Here is a 13078-nt window from a genome sequence, read left to right as displayed (position 1 = left end):
GTTCACAGCTCACACCTGCTGGGGTCCTCTTCTAATCACTTCTCCTGTGCAACCAGTGTAACTTGGACTGCCTTTCACACCCATCCCATCACAATTAAGATCCACCAGGGCGTCCCAAATTCCTACCAAACTCCATATGCTACTCCAGCCTGGGCCTGCAGTGGGCCCCAGCCTCCCCGTTGGCCTTCCTGCAGCCTCTCCCTCTGCCACTTCCAGCCACAGGGTCTGCCTCTTCCAGTCACAGGGTCTTAGCTCAGACTGTTCCCTCTGTCTGCCTTACTCTATTTCTCCTCTCTTCCTCTTGCCCTCAGAGAAGGCCTCTGGCTGTCCCGACCTGGTCAGGGAAGATTCTACCTCCCACTACCCTGCCGCTTTCATACTTCTAACAGCTGCCATTTTACTTTGTACGTTACTGACATTTGTCTTCTCCCACCAAATCACTGAGTTTTACAACAGCAGAAGCTATATCTACACTGTCCTAGCACCCTGAGTACATAACAGACACACAGGAACTACTGGCTGAAGTGCGGGCACACTGCATAGGAAGCAATGAGACAGATCTGTACATTCTGACAGCAGAAGGCTCCTAAGTGGAAACACCAGGTACAGGGCAGAGTAAAAGCTCTGTTACCTTTTGCTTAATTAAAGCAATTATCTCATCAAAACAGCTGCTTTACACTGGGCCATTTTGGCTATGCAGGACAGTAACCCATTCAAATTGCCCTAAGTAAAACAGAAAAAGCCCATGGACAGGGTTTGTTTCAGCCATGGCATGATTCAGGGACTCGTTTATGCCACCAGGGTGTGGCACTCTCTCCCCACTGTCTGTGTTGGCCCCACTGTCAAACAGCTCTCCTCTCCAAGGGCGGGGCCTACAACAGCTCTGCTCCAGGTTCAAAATGCAGAAGAAACAAGAAAAGCCTCTTTCAGGGCCTAGTACCCTAGTACCATAGATCACACAAGCTTCATCCTGGAGTGGGCATGGCCTGGAGGGTGCGGGGACTGCAGGGCAAATGTCCCATCCAAAGTAGAGAACTGAGAATGCAGAGGGTGTGGTTCTTTAGAGGGAAATGTGAACAGCTACCAAATTAAGGGGAAACAGAAGCTGTGAGGCCAAAACAAACATACATCACCATAAGTACATTTACATAAGTAAATGTACTTTTTTTGGTGGGTGGGCAGGGAGGGGGATGTGGGGGGACAAATTGTTAACAGCAGCTTCCACCAGGACAAGCTACTGGCAGCAAGACAGGGCTATACCTTTCACTTTGTACCATTATTTAACACTGACATTTTCTAACCATGTAATGTGCTATTTTTAATTTCTTCAAATCACAATTGAGGGTTTTTTCCAAAGAATTTTAGTTCTTAGAAATGACATCTGTATATAAATGTTCTAACTCTTATTCAGAGTAGGCTCTAACATATGAACGGCAAAATCAGACATTAACTCCATACAAAAGCACAGATTTAGGCACTTTATCAAAGAAAAATGTTTAGAAATAAATGAGGTTATTGAATCTTCTGTCAAACTCTGCAAAGGACTCTGATTCCCTACTTACATCCTTTAAAACTGTCACATTAAATGGAGCATATAACTCCTCGACACCAGCAGTACCCTTTCCTAAATAAGGAAACAAAACAGAACCCCTAACTTTACAGACCACATAAAACCTGACGGACACCAAGAGTTCTCTTTTACTGATGAGTGACATTCAAGTCAAAGAAATTCACTACTACTTAGGGTTTCAAGTGACATATTTTCTGTTCTCTGCATTTCCTGCATAGATTTTGTATTTACACACCCTGGCTTCCTGGCTATATATTTAGATAGATCTGAGTTCACAAAGCACATTTTACTTTTAACATAATGAAAATGATGTACATGGCATGAAGAGTTTTGACTCAATTAAGTCAAGAGTTTTAAAGACTTCTCCGATCAGAATTTGCTATCCTTTTAGTTGACAGAAAATAAAAAACATGGACACAGAAGGCAACCCAATCAGAGCAGGTGCTTGGAGGGGAGTGGAATCTCAGTAGAGTTGTTGACTCACCACGTGTAAATGGGAAAAAGCAACACAGTCATATTTCCGTGTTAGGTAATTTTACAGTAAACATGAATTTGTCAGGGTCCAGTATTAATTAGAAAACACCTGTCTTCTTACTTGAAGCCTATTAGACAGTAATTCTTTGACCACAAACTGGTCATGTGGCAGACCCTTTCTAGAAGAAACTAGAATGTCAACCGGTGTGCAGTTTCCTGAGACCACTCCCACCCCACGAGCTGGGCAAACAGCTCTCCACATCCACCTGTCTCTCCACAGTGCGCCACTGCTGCCCCATCACAGGTCTTCTCTTTTATTCCCAGCTCGATTGTCTTCCTTGGAAGCCCGAGATTTCAGATCTCCTTCCTTCTTGTTTTTGCCCTTGTCTTGCTTTGTTTTATTTTTCTCTTTGCTTCCTCCTCCTTTGCCAGGGTACACCTGGCCCTCCAGAGTTACATCAGCACACCTGTCCTGACCAACCAAAAAGTCCTTGATCTCCCAGGCGTAGCTCCCATCGCGAAGCATGAAGATAGCACGGTCTGATCCCACAATGAACCTTGGGCAGAGAGATGCAATCAGACAGTCAGCACGTACTAGTAAGGTGCTAATGGGTCGGAGCAATTCTCTGGCACTTATCATGTTTATTTCAAATTCCACATGAATATGGAACAAAAAATTGGATTTTCCAAGGCCTAGCAGCTACTGATATCTCATGCATGAAAATATTAGCTTGCAGAACTATTAAATACCCAGCTCAGAACAAAATAGGAACAGACACTGGATGTTCCTTTGTAGTATAAATGGATGCCCATGTTAAAAGCAAACATTTGGAAAACCTCTCTAGGACACTGCAGAGGTGGCCCAGGGGCTGCTGCTGGGGAGGTAAAGAGGCAGCTTTGATCTGATCTGTATCCGTTTTATATTCTAGAGTGTCTAGTTACAATTTTATGGGACAAAAGGCTTGTGCTGATAAAGGTGGAAAACCAATGGCTTAGAGTGGGTCATGGTAAGAGGCTATGAAGGACTCAAGAGGACACTTGGTTATTGGACAGAAATCCTAGCCCCGGAGCTCAGCAGCAAGCAGCCCAGCTCGCCCACACTCAAAAAGTCCCAAGGAACAAAGCAGAAAGAATGAGGCCTGGGTGGAGTCCTAGTGTGGCCAGCAGGCATGATTCTTCTGTTCCTTAGGGACTACACCACGTGTTCCCCCTTCAGTTTATAACGCTCCCACCGCTCCACAGAGACCAGTGGGCCTTCCGGAGCACACATCACCAAGACATTTATTTGCTCTGTCTAGGTGTCTATTTAAGCTAATTGAAAATATTTTGCTGGCCGGATGCTCTCTAAGTACTCCTCCCATTTCTTGTCATTACTTTCATATTTGCTAGACTAGAATATTTGCAGACCCCAAATTTCAGAACTGTTCTTGAGGAAAAAGAAGCAGATTTCTTAAAATTGTACCTCAGAACCATACTCAGGTGTGAAAACTGAGCCTCTTCATATTAAGTTAGTTATCTGTTAACAGCATGGTCCGAGCTTTATGTGTGAACATAGCTACACACAAAAGCACTCTCCACTGAGCAGAAACTTCTAGCAGAAGAGGCTAAACTAAGCTATACACCCTTCTGTTCAGATGAAATAAAAGCTAAAGATTCAAAGATAAATAAAACTTAGGATCAACTGAGACATTAAAAAAAACACACACAACAGGCACAGTGGTCAATGCCAGTAATCCTAGCACTTTGGGAGGTTGAGGTGCAAGGATCACTTGAGGCCAGGAGTTCAAGACCAGCCTGGGCAACATAGTGAGACCTCGCCTCTACAAAAAATAAAAACAAAAACTTAACAGCTTTTACCAACAAATGCTTCCACCCCCGACCCCCTACAAGATGGAGTCTTGCTCTGCTGCCAGGCTGGAGCGCAGTGGCATGATCTCAGCTCACTGCAACCTCTGCCTCCTGGGTTCAAGTGATTCACCCGAGATCAGAAGTTCAAGACCAGCCTGGCCAATATGGTGAAACCCTGTCTCTACTAAAAATACAAAATTAGCCAGGCGTGATGGCGGGCGCCTGTAGTCCCAGCTACTCGGGAGGCTGAGGCAGGAGAATCGCTTGAACCAGGGAGGTGGAGGTTGCAGTGAGCTGATTGCACTCCAGCCTAGGCAACAACAGCGAAACTCTGTCTCAAAAAATCATCATTATAATAATTAATAATAATAAAGAAAAGACCCAGCACAGCCTATGATTTTCTCAGCTGGTTGTTGGTGCTTTACCTCTGGACGTCATAGTTGGCATTGAAAAGGCTGCCCTGCCAGAGGCTCGTAATTTCCTCTGTCTCCTTCTCAGTGGGGCTTCCTGATACAGTGACAAACATCATGAGAGTCTTCCCTTTTTTCGTCATTTTCAATATGCTTTCAGGCTTGCTTGGGTCTATCTTTGAGAAGTCGACCGGTGCTGAGGGTCTCTTGTGTTCTGGAAGATCTCCTTCTTCAATTTCATCATCTTTCTATCAGGTTGGGGGAAAAGCATCAAACCTATCATCAGAATCTTGCTTTTTAACTGGCACAGGCAAAAACATCTGCGTGATGTCAGGTGCATGTATATGACTTAAATTACAACATAAAAAGGAAAACTAGGGATTTTCTTCCTCTTCTTAACTTTCAATACAGTCTAAGTTTCAGGTAGCAAATACTACCCAAACCCAGGTTACCAATCACAGAGCGCCCCTATGTGATGGGTTTCTAGAGCTTTTAAACTCTCATACAATCTACCCAACATGGTAGGCTGTAAAAATGGCCACATTCTGGTATGGTCATATGATGAAATACTTCACAGCAACAAAGAACAAATATTGTTACATGTAACAAATCCCAAAAACGTTAAGTGACAGAAGCCAGGTACAAAATAAGATTTACTATGCAATTCCATTTATTTAAAATTCAAGAATGAGCAAAACTAATTTAGGGTGACAGAAATTAGAACAGTGTTGCCTGTAGAAGGGGGACAAGGTAGGATTAACTGAGAATGACACAAGATAACTTCTCTGGGGTGACAGAAATGTTCTATATTTTGACAGGGGTGTGGATTATACAGAAATATCCATTTACCAAAATTTATTGCAGGCCAGGCACTATAGCTCAGCTTGTAATCCCAGCACTTTGGGAGGCTGAGGTAAAAGGATCACCTGAGGCCAAGAGTTCGACATCAGCCTAGGCAACACAGTGACACTCTGTCTCTAAAAAAAAAAAATTAAAAAGTAGCCAGGCATGGCAATGCACACCTGTAGTCCCAGCTACTGTGATGCACACCTGTAGTCCCAGCTACTCAGTAGGCTGAGATGGGAGAATTGCTTAAGCCTAGGAGTTAGAGATCAACCTGGGCACCATAGTGAGATCCCATCTCTTAAAAAAAATTTAAAAATTAGTCAGGTGTGGTGGCAGGTGCCTGTAGTCCTAGCTACTCAGGAGGCTGCAACATGAGGATCACTTGAGCCCAGGAGATCGAGGATGCAGTGAGCTATGATCACGCCACCGCATTCCAGCCTGGGAGACAGAATGAGACCATGTCTTAAAGATTGCACTGTATACTTAAAATCTGCAGTCCATGTATACCCATTTCACTTAAATAATAGGTATTGTACAAAAATATTCAATTCCAGTTAGCAGGTTTGCTTTCTGTAGTGGCATGGGTTAGCCATTCTGAAACTATCTTATGTGGCCTCTAGGATTGAGAAAAGGAGTAAACATATTGAGGATAATGAGAGCCAGGTTCTTAACTTCTGGAAATGAAACTACAAATATGAAAGGGGGAAGAATGAGCCCTGTGGTATTAGGCTGGAATTGAAAGTATCAGGAGAAACTCAAGGTTTTTCATAGATTAACAGATGAGTAAACAGATAGATGGATAAAAATATGTAAAAGAGCCTGGGTTCATTGGAGAACATGCTTATAGCAAGGGAGACAGAAGATGAGCCTAGAATAATCCTGCATCACAAAGTAGTAAAGTGCTCGAAGAATCGTGGAACATGTCAAAATGACACGGAAGCCAACTTGAAGCAGCTCCCAGGGGCCAAATTTGAAATAATCTCAACATCAAAATAAATAATAGTATGACTTACAACCCCTCAAACAAAATGTTGAACCCATAGGGATAAAAACAAATGAATAAATTACTAATACAAAATGGTAACTTTTTTTTTTTTTTTTTGAGACGGAGTCTTGCTCTGTCACCAGGCTGGAGTGTGGTGGCAAGATCTCAGCTCACTGCAACCTCCGCCTCCTGGGTTTGAGTGATTCTCCTGGGTCAGCCTCCTGAGTAGCTGGGATTACAGGTGCGTGCCACCACATCCAGCTAATTTTTGTATTTTTAGTAGAGACGGGGTTTCACCATGTTGCCCAGGATGGTCTCGATCTCCTGACCTCGTGATCTGCCCACCTTGGCCTCCCAAAGTGCTGGGATTACAGGCATTAGCCACCATGCCTAATACATAGAATATAGAATGACAGATAAAAAATCTTTAAAAGAACCAGGTTCTGGAACCAAGGAACCAGGTTCCTTGGAGAAAAGGCTAATGCCAGAAACTGAAAGAAATGAAGTATTGGCTAGGTATGGTGGCTCACACCTGTAACCTCAGCACTTTAGGAGTCTGAGGCTGGAGGATCACCTGAGCACAGGAGTTAAAGACCAGCCTGGGCAACATATCAAGACCCCATCTCTACCAAAAATAAAAAGAAAAAAGAAAAAAATAAATGAAGTACTGACTGATACATGCTACAACACAGATAAACCTTGAAAATATTATGCTAAGTGAAAGAAGCCAGATATGAAAGACTACACATTCTATGATTCCATTTACAGGAAATGTCCAAAATGGATAAATCTGTCGAGACAGAAGGTAGATGAGTGATTGCCTGGGGCTGGCTAGGGAGTTGGGAGAAAACGGGAGGAGTGGTTGAAGGTTTCTTTTGGGGATGATAAAAATGTTCTAAAATTGATTTTGGTGACGGCTGTAAAACTCTCCGAAGATACTAAAACTAAAATGCACATTTTACATGGGTAAACTGCCTATGGCATGTGAATTAAATCTCAATAAAGCTGTTACCTAAAAAAAAAGAAAAAGCCACTAAGTCATTCTTACTTGGTGCTTTTGACCAATCTCTGAAGGGCCAAGATTTAAGATACCATTAATAATGTACTATATTAAAAATAATTTTAGTAAAAAATAAAAATGAACAAATTCTACACAGTGCTTGAAGGTGATCCATACTGACATCAAACCTGGGATCTAGTTTCAGTTCTACACAACTAGCTTTGTGACCCTGCCTAAGAATCCTTACTCCTCGAGGCCTGTTTCCTCGTCTACAAAATGAAAAGCAGAACAAAGTGATCTCCAAGGCCCCAGTAATGTGACCACATGTAACGCACCAACCTTCTTTTCAACTCTGCCACCCTCTCAACTGACATGTTTCTTTCTCATTTTACTTTGAAAGACTCACTGGTGGCGACTTGCAGACAGGAGCATGGGCTGTGCTGTTGGATGGATGTGCTCCATCACTATGCAGCCTTGTGCAAGTTACTTAGCCCATCTGAAAATAACTTTCCTTACCTATAATGGAAAGGTGAGGGCAATAACAGCGTCTCCCTCCTAAGGTTTGTTTGGGGATGTAATGACTTAAAGGCAAACAGTATTCAGTACTGTATCTGTTGGCTATGACACTGCTGACTCCTTAGGCCTCTGTGATCTGGCCTCCAACCACAATCACCACATGGAAATTACACTCTCAAAGTCGCAAAGGACCTTCTAGTTGCCAAATTCACAGGTTGTTTCTGTCTTTATCTTAATTCTCCATAACATCTGTTATAGTCTCCTCAAAACACTGCAAGACTTTTAGTTGGTTCAATACCCTAGAATATTTGCATTTTTCAGACTGATTTCACTAATAATCATGAAATTAACTCAGTAGGTCCCAAGCAGCATTTTTTTTTTTTTTTGAGATGGGGTCTCACTCTATTGCCCGGTTTGGAGTGCAGCGGTGCTGGTGCAATCTTGGCTCACTGCAACTTCTGCCTGCCAGGCTCAAGTGATCCTCCTAACCCAGCCTCCTGAGTAGCTGGGACCACAAGTGCATGCCACCACACCTGGGTAATTTTTTTTTTTGTAATTTTGGTAAAGATGGGTTTCACCATGTTGCCCAGGCTGGTCTTGAACTCCTGAGCTCAAACGATTCACCCACCTCAGTCTCCAAAGTGCTGGGATTACAGGCGTGAGCCACTAAGCCCAGCCCAGCATTTCTTTGTTAATGCAAATATAATTAAATAGTCGTTAAGTCTAGTGTATATAGTATGGGTAAAAATTGTTTCAAGAGACTTAAAAAAAAGCGGCTTTAATTTCCATTTTATATGTCTGTGTTTCAGTTACATTAAAAAAAAAAAAATTGCAAAATAGTACCCTAATGAGCCTGGAGGACATTAGGTTAAGTGCAATAAGCCAGACACAGAAAGACAAATACTGAGCATTCTCATTCTTATGTGGGACCTAAAATAGTTGTGTTCACGTAAGTGGAGATTAGAATTGTGGTTACTAGAGGACGGGAAGGGGAGGGGAGATAGGGAAGGAGGATGGTGAATGGATACAAAATTATACTAGATAGGAAGAATAAATTCTAGTGCTCTATAGTATTGCAGGATGACTATAGTTAACAATAATTTACTGCATATTTTCAAACAGCTAGAAGAGAATTTTAAATGTTCCCAACACAAATAAATGATTAATGTTTGAGGTGACAGATATGCTAATTATCCCGAACTGATCATTACATTGTATACATGGGTAGAAATACAACGCTGTACCCCATAAATATATATTATTATGTTAGTTAAAATTGAAGTGTAAAAATAATACCCTAGATGTACATAATTAACCGCTTCTACCCTTAGTCTGGGTAACCTAACCTGTTATGATCAGTGTGTCTATGTTGAAAACAATCCAATCTTTATCCTGTGGCAGAGGTGGGGCCAGGGACAAGTCTAGCAGTCCCCTGACTCCAGTCTTAGCCCTGCCTCCAGGCCAGTCTTGCATTTTCAATTGGCTTTGTAGCTCCTTCATTACTGTTTGCCAAAGTCAAAAGCTACAAAGCTGAACTCCCCTTTCTGCAAATCCTCTTCTTCCTCCTATGGTTTTTGATATAAATAATAAGTGACATCCACTGAGTAGCTACTAAGTTCCAGGCACTCTACATATATTATCTCCAACCTTCAGAACAATCCTACTAGGCTTCCATTTAATATATGAGGAAGATGATGTTCAGAAAGGATAAATGATTTAGTTAATTTACTCACATGCTAGAAGTACAAACCACATTTCTGGCTCCAAATCCCTCCAACTGCCCCTTCCCATTATACCTGGCTATCATAACGTAAAATGAAATAACCACCTTTGGTTTTTCTACACCAACTGGGACTCAGAATTAGTTCTAACACAATGGAAGGAATTCTCACCTTCTCTCCACACATCTGAGGCACAGCCTCTCATTGAAGCACTGTTTCTCACACTGCTGGGGAAGGAGTGAGGGTATGGATTTAGAGACGGTCACAAGAGAAGAACTGCTTCCTACAAAAAAAGCACCCACAGAGATGGATACGCTCTCCCACATAAAAAACACTGCTACTGGGGAAGGGTCCTCATGTCTGTAGAGTGTCTACAAACATTAGCTCATTTAATCCTCATGGCATCCTGCAAAGCAGGGCATTCTCTGGCTTTACAGATACCTAAAACTAGGATCAAGTAGCTAGTGAGGGGTAAAGTTGAGTTCAAAATCTGTCCTTTTTTTTTTTTCCTTTGAGACAGAGTCTCACTCTGTCGCCCAGGCTGGAATGCAGTGGCATGATCTCGGCTCACTGCAACCTCTGCCTCCCTTGTTCAAGCAATTCTCGTGCCTCAGCCTCCCAAGTAGCTGGGATTACAGGTGCCCGCCACCATGCCTGACTAATTTTTGTATTTTGAATAGAGATGGGGTTTCAACATGTTGGCCAAGTTGGTCTTGAACTCGTGACCTCAGGTGATGCACCTGCCTTTGCCTCCCAAAGTGTTGGGATTACAGGTGTGAACCACTGCGCCTGGCCAATCTGTCTTTTTACTACATTATGTGGCCCTGCTGTTCACAAAATCAATCAGTTGCCCAGGTATGGTGGCTCACGCCCAAAATCCCAACACTTTGGGAAGTCAAGGTGGGAGGATTCCCAAGGCCAAGAGTTCAAAACCAGCCTGGCCAACATAAGGAGACCCTGTCTCTATAAAAAATAATTAAAAAAACAAAATCAACCATCAAGCCATGTTAAAAGTATAAAAATCTCACATTTCTCCTTTCTACTCTGCTCCTGCAGTTTCTAGCTTAATCCACGTCTTCCTCACCATCCTTCATTTGCACTTCTGTTCACCAATATGTATGGCAGTGCAGGTAAAACAGTTCAAAGAACAGGCTCTAAAGTCGTGACAGATTTTGAAACTCAACTAGCTTGCTGTGCGATGTGGAGCAAGTTAAATAGCCTCTTTGTGCCTCAATGTCATCATCTAGAAAATAGGGATAAGTAGCTCCCTCATGGATGGGTAAAAGGATTAAATGAGATAATGTGTTTTTCTTGGCCTGCAAATTCTCTCCCTGCTCATCCATCCTGTTATCTACTGTTCCCAGTGCAATCTTTGTTCATCTCTGCAGCACCTCTTCGTCTAGCTCAGGGTCTGAGTAGGTCAAGGGGAGGATTTCTCATGAGGTGATGTTCTCAATCTGGCAGATCAAAAGGCTTTATTTGCTGTAGTCCAAAAAGAGAAGGATATTGCAAGGGAGATGGTGAATGGGGACGTTCTCTCTACACTCAAATCTACCCCAATCTTTCCATCAGCTGCTGATAACCACATGAAAACACAGGACTGCATTCTTCTAGTCAGATGAATCAGGTGGTATTTTAAACTTGTGTCTGAAAGTCTTTCCCTCCTCTCCCAACACACACAGAGATAATCACAAAATAACAAACATCAGTGTTGGAAGGAATCTTAGGAACCATCCAGTAAACCTCCTCACGTTGCAGATAAGGAAACTGAGACCTAGAAACTAGACATGCCCAAGGTTATGCAAGTCAGCTATGCAAGTCAGCCAGGACAGTACAATCACCTCAGGAAGGGGGAAAGGCAGCAATGTGATTTTGGCCAGTAATCTTTACCTTAAAGCTTATTACACACTCCCTGTAACTGCACACTCTGGTCCATCCAAGTGACAAACGAGAAAACGTACTCTCCTTTGAACAAAAAGCGTGAGTTCCACGATACAGAGCCACTAGCCATTGCTACTTCTCCCCTCAGTAAAATAAATCCACCCACAAAAAACACAAAATTCCCAGCAGGGACATATACCAAAACAGGAAGTCTAACATTCTACTGATTTAGAAGACAGCTGAGATAACCATTAAGGAAGACCATCTTCACTGCAACCCACTCTCCCACCCACTCACCCCAAAACAAAAGGAAAATGAAGGAAATGCTCTTTAGTAGAATGGGAAAGGTCTCTCTCCCCGTTTGCAGGGCTCACTGACCACAAGGATCAACGCAAAGACAACCAGGGCACTGAAAAGTGAAGGGAGAGCAAGGCTGAACACTGAGGGGCTGACCTCTGATTGGAGTGGCTTGAGAAGTGGCAGGGGGAACAGGGCACTGGAATGAGAGAGGGCTGGAGCGAGGGTCAGCAGGGCGCGCGAGTGAGAAGAGGAATGGAGGGTCAGCAGTGGCTTCAGTGGGTAAGGGTTCAAGGCATGAGTAGAGGAGGTTAGGGGGTCAGAAAGGTCCCAAGACAGAATGGGTAAGGGGTCAGTGGCAACAGGGTTCCGGACAGAGAAGAGCCAGGAGGGTGTGAGCGCGCCGCGGACCTCCCACTGCTCCAGAAGACGCGCCATGTCTGCATCATTGTAATCGCGAATATCCTTCTTCTTCTTCCGGGGAGGTGGGGTAGACTCGTCGGGCGTCCCGGGCGAGCCTTCGGCCGCGCAGGACCCAGGCGGTGGTAGCAGCAGCAGCAGCAGCAGGTGAGAGGCCCAAAGCAAGACCACGGCCTTGCGCGCCCAGCTGGAAGCCGCCATTTTGGCCCCGCCCGCCCCACTGGCTCCTCCCCTTGGTCCGGCTGAGGCGCTCTGCGCCGGCTGGGTGGGTTCCCGAGTGCTCATTTTTCGTTTTCCGTCAGAGGCCGACCTTTTTCTCTGGAACGCACAGGCCAGGTCCAGAAGTTCCTTCAGGACCTCCAGGAACCACTAACCAACGTCCCTGTTGACCTCAGTTTCTCGCCTGTGAAATAAATTGGAAATGGAAGTTCTGGAGGCTGCCTCAGCTCTAAAAAGCCCATTTCTGGATGTCAGACGTTTATCCTCAGTCTCTTGCAATTTCCTTTGAGAATAGCCAGTTAAAAATAAGTGAGTGGCAGGTAGGGCAACTTTTTTCAGAAAGTCAGAAATAGGTCGAGCCCACTGCTTTCCTCAGCAATAAAGAGGATTCAGTTCAACCAGCTTTCAATATTTGTCATCTCCTAAACTTGAAGGAAAAAAAATTTTTTTTTCAAAAAGATTACTATTCATCCCCAAAAAAGCTTGCCTTTCTTTGATTTCAACTTAATACTGTGGGCTCTGACTAATCCTTGTCAAGGCTGAATCACGCTACTTTTTGTTTCTTAAAAAGATTTTGGCCAGAGATGCTTTTGAGATTCTTCTTGTTTTAAACAGCTCATCAGCAGATGTCTTTAAAATGTTTAATTACATAAGAAGACCTTAAAAAAAAAAAAAAAAAAAAGGCCGCACGGTGGCTCACGCCTTTATAATCCCAGCACTTTGGGAGGCTGAGGTAGGACGATAATTTGAGCTCAGGAGTTTGAGACCAGACTGGTCAGTAAAGCAAGACCCCCATCTCTAAAACAAACAAACAAAAAAACCCTTTCATTCTTTATACTGCTGCACAGTTTTATTTGGTATTGTTACATTAATAGTTTATTTTCTTATTGA

At 43.4% G+C, this 13078-nt stretch overlaps 1 protein-coding gene across 1 annotated transcript; it reads right to left on the bottom strand.

Annotated features, from left to right (window-relative positions):
• Positions 1-1297: 1297 nt before the first annotated feature.
• On the bottom strand, positions 1298-12226 carry MESDC2 (mesoderm development candidate 2). Its single transcript, XM_011983688.1, has 3 exons — positions 11960-12226; positions 4318-4550; positions 1298-2601 (listed from the first exon to the last, which is right to left on the bottom strand). The coding sequence occupies exons 1-3, from the start codon at positions 12167-12169 to the stop codon at positions 2343-2345; spliced, it is 702 nt and encodes a 233-aa protein (XP_011839078.1). The 5' UTR covers positions 12170-12226; the 3' UTR covers positions 1298-2342.
• Between the last annotated feature and the right edge of the window lie 852 nt (positions 12227-13078).

This window comes from Mandrillus leucophaeus, unplaced genomic scaffold (genome assembly GCF_000951045.1).
Source record: "Mandrillus leucophaeus isolate KB7577 unplaced genomic scaffold, Mleu.le_1.0 Scaffold254, whole genome shotgun sequence".
Taxonomy (NCBI): domain Eukaryota; kingdom Metazoa; phylum Chordata; class Mammalia; order Primates; family Cercopithecidae; genus Mandrillus; species Mandrillus leucophaeus.
The sequence above is the reverse complement of the archived record's forward strand: the minus strand, read 5'-3'. Positions and strand labels throughout refer to the sequence as shown.

Coding starts and splice junctions, on each gene's coding strand:
- MESDC2 (XM_011983688.1), bottom strand. CDS start 12,169: ATGGCGGCTTCCAGCTGGGCGCGCAAGGCCGTGGTCTTGCTTTGGGCC. Junction 4,551..11,959: donor GTCTTCTGGAGCAGTGGGAG/GTCCGCGGCGCG, acceptor CCAACCTGATAG/AAAGATGATGAAATTGAAGA. Junction 2,602..4,317: donor GCCAACTATGACGTCCAGAG/GTAAAGCACCAA, acceptor TCTCTGCCCAAG/GTTCATTGTGGGATCAGACC.